General features: G+C 44.3%; 1 protein-coding gene across 4 annotated transcripts in view; it reads right to left on the reverse strand.

The window, feature by feature from the left end:
- Positions 1-10981, reverse strand: part of EPG5 (ectopic P-granules 5 autophagy tethering factor) — an 82258-nt gene extending 71277 nt beyond the window's left edge. For all 4 annotated transcript variants that reach the window (XR_004372119.2, XR_004372118.2, XM_032768969.2 and 1 more), the window contains exons 1-2: positions 10838-10981; positions 2121-3053 (exon numbers count right to left, since the gene is read on the reverse strand). Coding sequence is in view for 2 of the 4 variants with exons in the window: in XM_032768969.2 (XP_032624860.1) it covers positions 2121-3053; positions 10838-10900 (996 nt within the window). In the remaining 2 variants the exon portion in view is untranslated. The remainder of the gene's footprint in view (positions 1-2120; positions 3054-10837) is intronic.
- Positions 10982-11580: the final 599 nt, after the last annotated feature.

Raw genomic sequence — 11580 nt, forward strand, 5'->3', positions numbered from 1 at the left:
ACTTTCCTCAAACTGCAAATCAAATCATTGAGTGGAGTCTCTCCTCACCTCATCCAATGTTCTTTAATACAATGAAGTCATCGTTCCATTCTGCCCACGCTATTGCTTCACACAGCCATGCAACTAAACTTCAAAACACACACTTAGAAAGTTTGGTTTGAAATTTGTTTGCACAACATGCAGGACTTTACACTAAGAAATCAGTTATATTCATGTAAAAGTCTGTGGATAGAGTGTAGATGCAGTGTATTGCACATAAAAATGGATAAATACAAAATTTAAGAGACTGATAAAATTAAATCATAATTAAAAGTTACAATGTTCATTTACACCACATTCCTCTAAAAAAAGAGTAATATACAGGGAAACCCTGCTATAATGTGCCCCGCAATAACGTGAATTCGGCTATAACGTGATTGTAACATGGCTCCTGTCACCGCAGGCCAAAAAAAACAAACCGCCAGAGCACCACTGAAGCGCAAAAAAGAAAAAAAAAAAAAAAGAGGCTGGAGCGCACCCAAAGAAGAAAAAAACAAAAAATGGAATGTGCCTTCTCCACAGCTTCTTCTCGTCTGCCCCCACTTACCCTTTTGGTGAGAAGAGCCGTTCTCCTCCCCAGGTGCCCCTCGCTCTTCCTCTGCCCCTTGCATATCTCCCCTGCTCTCCCCAAGTGTTTCCCTCTCTCGTTGCATGGCTGAGAGCCCCCGCTGCTGGAGCTGCACCCTTTCAGTTACTGCTATGGGCAGTTCACAAATGAAAGTAGTTTTCTGTCCAACAGAAATCGACCGGCTTGAAACTGACCAGCTTGAAATGGTAAACCCCACTATACCACGACCCCGCATTTAGCGCGATCCAATTTTTTGGACCCCGATCATCGCGTTATAGCAGGGTTTCACTGTATCTACAATGGGGCCCTCAAGTCTCATCTAGCGTAGGAAAACAAGGACAGGGAATTCACCAGCCATGCAGCTCAACTCATGGGAGTAATAGAGGAAGTTCTCCAATAGGCATTCTTACTACCTAAACTTGCTCTGGGAAGGATCAGACTGAATGGTAAGAACATCTACACTGACTATAACTTCCACCACTGCTGAATATCTCCAATTTTTCCTAGTTGAAGACAGGGCCCTATAAGACCAAATCCTGCAAATCAGCACACAGCTGGAACATCAAGCTGCGTGATGGGGTTCTCCAGGAGACATGAGCAAAACAATCCTTCCTCATTAGGCAACTGTTGAATTACAAAGGCCTGTCTACACTGCACTGCAATGTGGACTACAGGGGTGTGAACTGCACAGTGCACCAAAGTGTTGCACTGTAACTGCCCCACACTGAAGCTGCAAACTAGAAGGTACCTAGCTGGCAGTAACACAGTCCTTTTGCAAACAGGACTATGTTAATAGAAGTCGGTACCTTCTTTACAACAGGGTAGTTGAGTGCAACACTTTCTTGTACTCTGCAGTTCACATCCTGGTGGTCCATACTGCGATGTAGCATAGACAAGCCCAAACATACTCAGGGCTGCAGTGGCAGCCACAACAACAGGAATCTCTGTGCTACATAAAGGAAGCAACAACCAATGCAAGTAGATCTATCTCCTCAGTCCCCTTCCTCCAAATAATCAGGCTGCTGCGCTGTGTCCTCAAATCCTTCCAGAACCACTGAACCAAGACTACTGGACATGGGGTCATCCACACCCAGGAAGAAGGATGGACAGGACTGTCACAATCACAAAATATTTCGCTCACAGCAGATGGTCATTCTAAGCTGAATTCCGGTTTTCATACTGCAAAGCATTGGAACTCTCATTCCAATTCACTATATACAGGAATTTTAGTCTATCAGAGCTCACTGCAAGAGAGACTGCACTCCACTACATTAGCTACAAGTTTAAAATCAAGGATTCAGTGGAATAAGTATTTCTATGTAATGAACTTGACTTAAGCAGTGACAGGTTTATTTTCCTTTGAACAGAAAAAAAAAAAAAAAAAATACATCATCCAAGGCAAATAAACCTCTCTGTACAAGCCAGCTTAAATACAGCAAACATCCACATTCAGCAGACCACGTGACTGGGATTGTAGACTAGCCATGATCAAAAGCAACTTCAGTTACACCACCTTGACAGACTGCTGTTCCTCCTTAAAAGTCCACAACCTGTCCTTGGCACTTTGGCAATCTGATGTCATGGCCTGTAGCTCCGCCTCAGCCAACAAGAGCTGCTTCCTACAGCGCCAATAGTTCAGAACCAATTCATGAAACTCATGTCTATCCTGATGAGCAATGTGCTCAAACTCTTCCATGTAGGAATCAACATTCTCCAGCCATGAACACGGCTCAAAGATTTTCAGCTGCTCTTTGGTAAATGGCACTAGTTCTGGCTCAGAGGGAATCTCTGGATACAGCCTCTCGTTACGTTTTACCGCGAGTGTGATCAGTCTCTCTTGGGACAATTCAGCCGATAAATCAGGATACAAAGTTTTCAACCCAGAAGGTTGAGCACACTCTTTGGCTTCATTAGAGAGCTGTGACAGCACAGGTTGTGCCTCCAAAGAAAGAGCAGGATTTGCAGCCTCTTGTACCTTCTCGGTTCCTCTGTCCCGTACAATTCCCATTAGTGACTGAGTGCAAGCAGCACTGCATTTAAAGGTACTTTCTGCTATGCCAGAGTTTTCTGATTGATTAGCAAGTGCTTCCATAAAGCTCTGGGGTTTCTCCAATTTATTTCTAGCATCTTCTTCAGACCTCTCCAGGCATTTTTCATGTACAAGACTAGCTCTGAATTCTTCTCCTTGTGTTAGTGGTTCTAGGGTAGCTGATCGGGATCCTTCATCTGCTAAGGTTAAAGAAGTCAAGGGGATATCATACATATCATTCACATTTTTTCCATCTTCTACTTCATCACTGAGCTGAATCTCTGCAAACACTTCAGGATGTTCCACCTGCACCTCGCTAGCTTGGGAAGTCACCTCTTGATCTCTAGCTTTGTTGGGGAGGAAGACCTTGTCCAAGTCCTGCTTCTGGGGCTCTTCACTGCATCTTTTCTTTTTTTCCTAGAAACAAAAGAAAAGACAGCGTATCAGGAATCTGACATTCATAAATGAGTAACAAAAGAAAGTCAGCATTTGTCTTGCACTGCAATGTACCTAAAGCTTATGTCACCAGCCTAATTTATGTAGTTATGAAGGTATGAAATAAATGCATATTTCAACTCGCATGTTCACATGCAATAGGTATACTTGGTGAGCCAGCTCCAGTCACTAGGCCCCGTGTTTCATTTAATCCACAAATGAAAAAGGATTCTGCTAAACGGAGCATATTTTAAATGCATCAGATGTCTACTGGCCATGCGGACATGCCAAAGGCACCAAACACTACATATGATTCATGGTTACGCAGATTGTGTTCCTCTATTCATTTCCTCTTTTTTCAATTCCTCTATTTCTTACTCAACATCTTGTTTGGGAACTAAGCATGTGAGTTAATACACAGGCTGAGAGAAACTGTCCAAGCTGTAACTTTCAGTCTCCACCATGCCTGACATACTCTCACTCTTAAACTTCCCTACCTTCCCCCACCCCCTAGTCCCAAAAGATAGCAGCCAGTGCCCTGTCAATTTCACTTCCCTGTTTCATGTCTTGGAATGATGCTCACTGTGTTGTTAATGAAAAACTGTCAGCATTCAGGGGCACGGACTGTCTCTGAGCTATATGCTGTACAAATGAGTAAAGCAATGGGGCCCTGTTCTTTGACTGAAAAACCTCTAGGCTCTAACACAATATAAATACATTGAATGTGTTTTTAATTTCACGGAAACATGTCTAATAGTCTTCAATTCTGTATGAGCTTATTTTCACAAAACCTACATTTTCAGCTGATATTGCTCTTGCAATGTCCAGTTAATTAAAGACTGACCCTGCGACGCAATCCATAAATTAGAAATTAGCAGTTTCACTAGGAATTCTGTCACCTGGAGAAGTAGGAAAGCTGAATAAAACGAGAGGTGTGAATTTTAAATTGATTATTCCCTATTTAATTAACATTAGCTATTACTGAACAGGGATGGTTATGCTTGTGAGGAGACAAACAGCTAGCCCAGTCTGAAGTATATTTTTATGACTTTCTCACCAAAAAGACAAACTTGTGGAATAATCACATGATATGACAATATAACCAGGATACGATACAAGCACTCCTGGGCAAATGGCTAAAATCCAGAGTTCTGCTCTCATTTAGTCTACTGAACTGAGAAAATACCAGGAAAGTTAGCTTATACTGCTCTAATTTCCCTATATTACACAACAGATTGCCAAAATCATCATGTGACAGAAGTCAGAGAGAGGGAATTAATGAAGAGCCCTCAGTCCCTGCTCAACACTGGAAAAAGACTAAGTAACATAAGTAATGTTCTGAACGCTTACTGAGTTTCACACATTTCCTAGCAGAACAGCTGACTGTGCGGTTCTGCCTTATAAACCAGCTAACAGACAACAATGGATATCAACGCCCCAGCTAACCTAGCATATTTGTTTTCACCTTCCCACTGAATACCTTTTAATTGCAGCTTCTTTATGAAATGGCAATTTATTTGGTTTGCTTTTAGATCCCACATCTCCCACTCTCCTGTTCTTCTTTCGTATGGCTTGGGTAGGTAGCAACAACTACAAATTTATATCTAAGCACGCTGCTGCCGCAATGAGCTGGTTAATGTCCTTCACGTCCCCAGCAAAAGAACGAAGGGGACATTCAGATATGATGTGCTCTGTCGTTTGTGCCTGGTGACCACAGTCACAGACGGTGTTTGCCTCAATTTCCATTTAAAAAAGGATACTCTACTTTATACTCTCCTGTTTGCTTCTTTCTATATGATCATTAGTCTGGACTTTACAGGAAAATAAGACAAATTCCCCATGCTCCTTGATACTTAAAAATCCAAAGACACTATCTTGCAGTTCTTATTCAGGTGAAACCAACCCTTCTCTTATGTGAGCACTTTATACTGTTGCTCACCACCACCACATCTGAGCACCTTCCCCATCAAATTGACCGTGAATTCCCCGGCAGATTACACCAAGTCTGACATTTCTTCCTTTTCAGGGTAAAAATTCTACAAACTCAACAGAAACTTCATCTGAATAAGGACTGCAGGATCAGGCTCTAAATTCAAATAAGAACATAACACTTGTTGTTTCTCTTTTTATACTTTGAGTGTAAACTTATCAAGCAGGAACCATCTTTTCACTGTGTCTGTACAATGCCTCCTAGCACAGTGCAGATAGGCCTCTAGGCACTACCGCACTAAACAACAGATTACAGCCCTAACACAAGGCAGGAAGGTTTGGTTACTTCCACGAAAAGCAGACTGAGTTGGTTACTATTCTTCTTTTTGGATATTTGTGGGCTATTATTATTTAAAAGGTGGATTTATTGGTTTATATTCAGTATTAGGCTGGCAACGGTTAATGTACTTACTACGTGCAATATTTTTAATTCCCTCCTCAAAATGAGGTGTTTGACTGGTGCGGCAACCTCCATGATCTTCCGCAAGCATTTGGGGCAGTACAGAAGAACACTCAAAGGGAAGAGCTGAAGGAAGATACAAAGGAAGCAACTACATAAAAGGTTTGAGGGGAGCAAACAAGGAATATGTATAGGAAGAAAGAAGAGCAGAGATGTAAGAAAAAGCAGAGACAGCCTGAATTTAATGCAGATGACAAGAAGAAACCAGAGGAGGGATTTAAAGGAGAGAGTGATGTAATCAGAGTGGCAGGACAGGAAGATGATTTTCACAGCACAAAATGGTTTGGAGAGGAACAAATTGGAACACAGAGATGCCAAAGACTAAGAGTATGCAGTAACTGAGGTCGGATATGACAAAAGTACTCAGTGCTCAGAAATTAAAGCTTAGGTTTTAGACACTAAAGGAAAAGCCAATAAGATCTGGCCAGAGCCTGGGTGTGGAAAGGGGCAGAGGAGTCTAAAAGTGACTCCATGTTGCCTGAGTGATGGGACAGAGTGCACTTAAATGTGACAGATGGTTCAGGGGCCAAAATGAGTTCACTTTCGAGTTGTGAGGGGACTACAGGACGTCCTTCCACCCCACAGGTGATTTCATGCCCCACAACCTGAATTCCATTGAACATGCTCCCAAAAAGACACTTCTGCTATATAAAAGACGACTTATAGTGACAAGACTGAACCTGGCATCTGAAATATATTTGGTTGTGCCTATTAGGTAATTTACGTTAAAAAAGTGGGGAGGAGGATTATTTACTTTATGTCAAACAGAATTAATTCCAATAGCAAGTTACGTATGGGTTGGGTTTTCTCTATTTGAAGATTAAATAGTCAATATTAAAATACATGAAGTCTAATTCTGTATGGAATAGTTACACACTTATGGGTCATTTACTTCTAGGACATCCAACAGTGTAGTAAGTCAGGAAAGTAACTCAAATACTTTCCTGATGAACTGTTTTTTTCTAAATGGACAACCAATCCTAAATTCTCAATTACTTGAAGGACAATCTTCACTCATTGATATATTTCACTGATATATTTTCCTTTCCTCCACCAACTCTCTGTATAACTTTTTTCATGAGTAATGTAGCCGAATACTTGGATGCTAAATATCTAAACTGTAGTCTTAAATTCATTCACCTAAATGTGGGTTATTGCTGATTATGCACTATGTCTTACGACAAAAAAAGAAAAAAAAAGAAAAGAAACTTTGTATTTGTGGATAACCTAAGCACTATACCCAGACGTACAAACACTCTTTTCTCAACCTGTATATGAGATAATTTTAACATTAGCTTTAACAAAAATTTTAAATCTGTTCTGAGTCATACACAGTAATTAAGATTTACACAGGTGCCAGTGGTAAACTGCTCTTCAGCTCTCGCAGCTTCAGTAGCTTTGCCACCTTATTGAGTTTTGTTTCTTGTTAGTGATGTTGTATGTACTAATCTTTATTTATTGTATCTTTTGTAAAAATGTGACACTTAAAGCTCTCTCTGAAAACCTCAGATTCAGTTTCCTGCCTTCTAGGTCTTGGTTACACAATTGAGCAAGTTCAGCAAAGGATGGATGCCTCATCTCCTGCTCCCAAGAACATCATGTTATCAGATATGCTATCCCAGAGGATCACATATGGGTCAGTGGGTTACGAATGGAAAAGAAAATTCTGATGTGGTTGGGCCCCAACTTGAACCCTGATATTACCCTGGATGTAAACAGAGACAGTTTTTCTGCTAAGGATGAAGGTTGATATGTTCTGGCAAACTTGAGTTCCCATGCTGCCCCCACCTTTAACCTCAGATGTACTGCATCACAAGAATTTAGTCAGGAAATGATCAGCAGAGATCACTAGCTATAGTCTCATCAAGGAAAGCAACTTATAATTTTCTGGCAAACTAGAGGTGAACAAATATTTCCTGGCATTCTTACTTCCTAGGTGGGGTGTCCAAAATTAGTAGTGAATTCAGAAACACCCCAAGACTCAATACCTTCTTGATGAATTGACAGGAGATGCCTTTGATGAAGGGGGAGGGCTGTGTGTTCAAAGGATTTCCCCATTCCAGGCAACATTACTTCTGTCTTGAGTGGTTCAGGCAGAACCACAGCTGCTTTTCATCCATGTGCTAACCTTTTAGAGGTTCTCAAGGCTGAATCCCTACTCTGTCACTCCGAGTGCAGAAGTGGGGGCCCGCAAAGATTTTAAAAATTAATACTGCCACTCCAGGCTTGTATTACAAAGCATGCAGAGAACAGACCAAGAGGGATTTTACAGCTAACTGGCTGGCTGGGTGTCCATCAAAGGGAGCTACTTCTCCCCCCACCCGACCCAATGCATCACAGAGATACTGATACTTTTCAAGCCATCACAGATTTATCTAGCAAACAGGAGACAGAACTGTGAAATATTAGCAAGTTTCTGGCAAAGCAGCCCAGGGTCTTTCAAACTCTCCAGAGTGATGAGTAGTAGTCCCATTTGAAAGGATAAACGGGAACTACTATAACATTTGTCTGCTCACTACAGTTAGATCTTGGGGTGCAGGTGAGCAGCCCCAGGGTGGATAAAAATCAATGATTTAATAAAAAATCTTTTTTTTGATAAAATGCTTTTTGAGGAAAAAACCTATCTAAAGATAGTTGTAATTAAGATATCTTTGAGCTATAATGTATCTCATCATGGAACAGGGATTATAAATTCTAATTCTATAGTATGAGACAATATATCCATGTAATGTTTAAGAAAAGTTTTGTAAATAAGTAAATGGATTAGGGACACAATCTTATGGGGTTCCAGGGGCGTCTGTATAGATTATTTAGGTTAATCTTTCTATCTGCCCAGTTGGACTCGGTGTTAAGTCTAGAAGATACCAGAGATGATTAGTTTTGCACTTCTCAAACTGTGGATTCATGTCTCCAGAGAGAACATGCTTGTTAACAGCAAAAATGTTTTTAAATAACAAATAATATAGAGGTGAGAAATAACAGACCTCAGCCTTATTGTCCCTCTGCAAATTTGTGTACACAGAGTCAATTCCTTACCCTCTCTCTAAAAGTGCAAAGTTTGAAAAAGTTAAATGAATAGAAGATTGTTGGGAGAGGAATAGATCTGGACAAGAAGTCTGGAGATAAATGTGAGAAGGGAGGGACAGGCAGTAGAAACAAAAGTGAAACTGTTTGAGCAGTATATTCTAGACGTCTTAAGGTCTTTCTGAGTGCAGCCTTCATTAATTTGAGATCTATCATACCATTCTCTCACTAAAAGAAAAAACCTATAACGGAAGCAGGTGGCAAGAGAGACCCAGTTTGGGTCTCATCTATCTCAGAGTTGTAAAGAATAAGTATTAAGGTTATAACAATAATATTTTTAATCCCACTTAATTTTTTTGAGTTAACTGCGATTAATCGACATCCCTAGTTTTAATGTGTTGATATACACAAGTAGTTACAATGCTCCACCCCAGAGATGACTGATGTAATTCCGGTATGTTTATCAGTTTGCTAGGCAAAAATAAAATATCCCTTTCCTTTAATTCAATCCCCTGTTAATCAAAGCCTCATTATAATTTGATCGAAACTCCAGCAACCCAATAATTAATATTAGAAGTTGAAACTGCTTTCAGGTGGAATTACGGGATAGTTCTTTCAGTGACTAAAGCAGGCTGCTATTTAAATCAGTAAGGAAAGAGGCTCAAACACTGAACGAGAGCCAAGATCCTATGGCAAAGCCACGTGACAAGTGATGCCCATAGACAAGTGGTGTTAATTATAATTACAGTAACTCCTTATTTAAAGTCATCCAGGTTAACATTGTTTTGTTGTTACATTGCTGATCAATTAGAGAACATGCTCGTTTAAAGTTGTTGAAGCCTTTCTGGCACACCTCTGACCAAACTGCCTTGTTACGTTGATGCTTTTTACATAAGTCTGTGATTGGGGACACAATGTCACTGAACCACTCCACAAACCTCCTACAATAGTTTGCCAAGCCTATAAAGGATTGGACTTGCCTTTTAGTTTGTGGTACGGGCTGCCTACTTTGTCCACTGCTTGCAGAAAGAGCAGCCCACTGGAGCCAGCTCGTGGGGGCTTGGAAGGGTCGACCGGCAGCCCCTCATCAAATCCCCTAAATTCCCTGTGCAGCAGCCACCTAGCAGGCTATCAGTTTCTGGGCAGTTCAGCTTCCCCCGTCCGTCTGTTGGTCCCCCCACTGCCATGCGCTGCGCAGAGCGGTAGGAGTGCCAGTTCATCATTTAGCACAGGGGTGGCCAACCTGAGTCTGAGAAAGAGCCACAATTTCCCAACATACATTGCCAAAGAGCCACAGTAATATGTCAGCAAACCGCCCCCTCCATCAGTGCCAGAACCCACCACCCATTGGCAGCCCTGCTGATCAGCACCTCCCCCTCCCTCTTATACCACCCAACCAGCTGTTTCATGGCATGCAGGAGGCTCTGGAGCAGGCGGACACAGCAGACTCAGGGAAGGGGTGGAGTGGGGACAGGGCCTGTGGCAGAGCCAGAGGTTAAGCAGTAAACACCCCTCAGGCTGACAGCTGTAGCTCCAGCCCCTGAGTTGGTGCCTCTACACGGAGACACATATTAACTTCATGAAGCGCCGTAGGTTGGCCACCCGATTCAGCAGTAAGGCACTCCCTGGGAAATATCCCATCCTCTGACTTCACTACCTCAACCAAGCTCTACAATCATCATCGCTGTGTACAGTATTTAATTGTTTGTTCAAAACTTATACTGTGTGTGTATATACAGGTGTAGTCTTCGGTCTGACAAAAAAAATTCCATGGAACCTAACCCCTCCTCCCCCCCCCCCCCGCCATTTACATTAATTCTGATGGGGAAACTGGATTTGCTTAACATCGTTTTGGCAAAAGTCGCATTTCTCAGGAACATAACTACAACGTTAAGCGAGAAGTTACTGTATTGAGGGCGAAGCCTGTCACATGCTATGGGAACCAGGACATACCCCGGAAAACAACATCAACAGCTCCGCCCAGTCACAGGGAGGGGAGCGGGGCTGAGCCACCTTTAACTAGAACAAAACAGCACCAACAGCGGCAGCCCCAGAGGCCAGCCAGGCAGAGCCCGACAAGGACAGCGCCCCCCTCCCCCACCCCGAGCGCGCAGCCCAGGGACACCGCGCAGCGGGCGGGCTCGGGGCCGGAGCAGAGGGCGGCTCCGGGGGCCGAGTCAGCTCCCGCAGGGACACGGCCGCGCTGTGCTCCCCTGCCCCCCGGGACCGGCTCTGGGAGCAGCCGCCAGCCCCCGCCCCGACACCCCGGCCGGGGACCAGGCGCGGCCCGTACCTTGGCCTTGCCCCTGCCGGGCTTGGGGCGCTCCCTGCGCGGGGGTCTCGCGGCCTCCGCCATCGCCGGCGCCCCCCTCGCTCCTGCTGCTCACACCGGAAGCCCAGCGCAGGGGCGGAGTCACATGACCGGCCTCTCCACCCCAGCCAATCAGCGCCGCGGTGGCTATGGATTGCGAGGAGGGACATATTCGTTCCTCGGGACGGAACGCGGCTCGGCCGCGGCGCCCCCTAGTGCCGCACAAGGCAGCGGCAGGGCGCAAAGCCAGACAGCTGATTCCTAGCTGAGCCGGCGCTGCTAGGACCCTCTGCCAGGGCCCACCTCTGCCCTGCCCCTTGGGCCCCCAGTGCCACTGCTGTCCCTACACCTGCCAGAGCCAGCTGCCCAGCATGATACCCGCCAGCCCCGTCCTCCCTAGGGCCCAGCCACACCTCTGCCAGCCCCCTCCATCTCAGCCACCCCACCACCACCGATACCCGCCCTGCCTACACCTGCCCATGCCATCCCCACCACTGCGGCTGCTGCTGTGGCCACCCAGTGCTACCCCATTCCCAGCCCCTGCTCTAGCGCTCCCTAACGTGACATCCACCCCGTCACTTTTACTCACCACCTCACCTGTGAGTGTCACCCCCATCAGCACCTTAGCCACCCCAGGGCCCTTCATTGATACCCACCAGCCACCTCACACACCACCAACCCTTGCCATCTCCATCACCAATAGCCTGGTCACGCCACCATCAACA

Source organism: Chelonoidis abingdonii, chromosome 6 (assembly GCF_003597395.2).
Source record: "Chelonoidis abingdonii isolate Lonesome George chromosome 6, CheloAbing_2.0, whole genome shotgun sequence".
NCBI lineage: Eukaryota > Metazoa > Chordata > Testudines > Testudinidae > Chelonoidis > Chelonoidis abingdonii.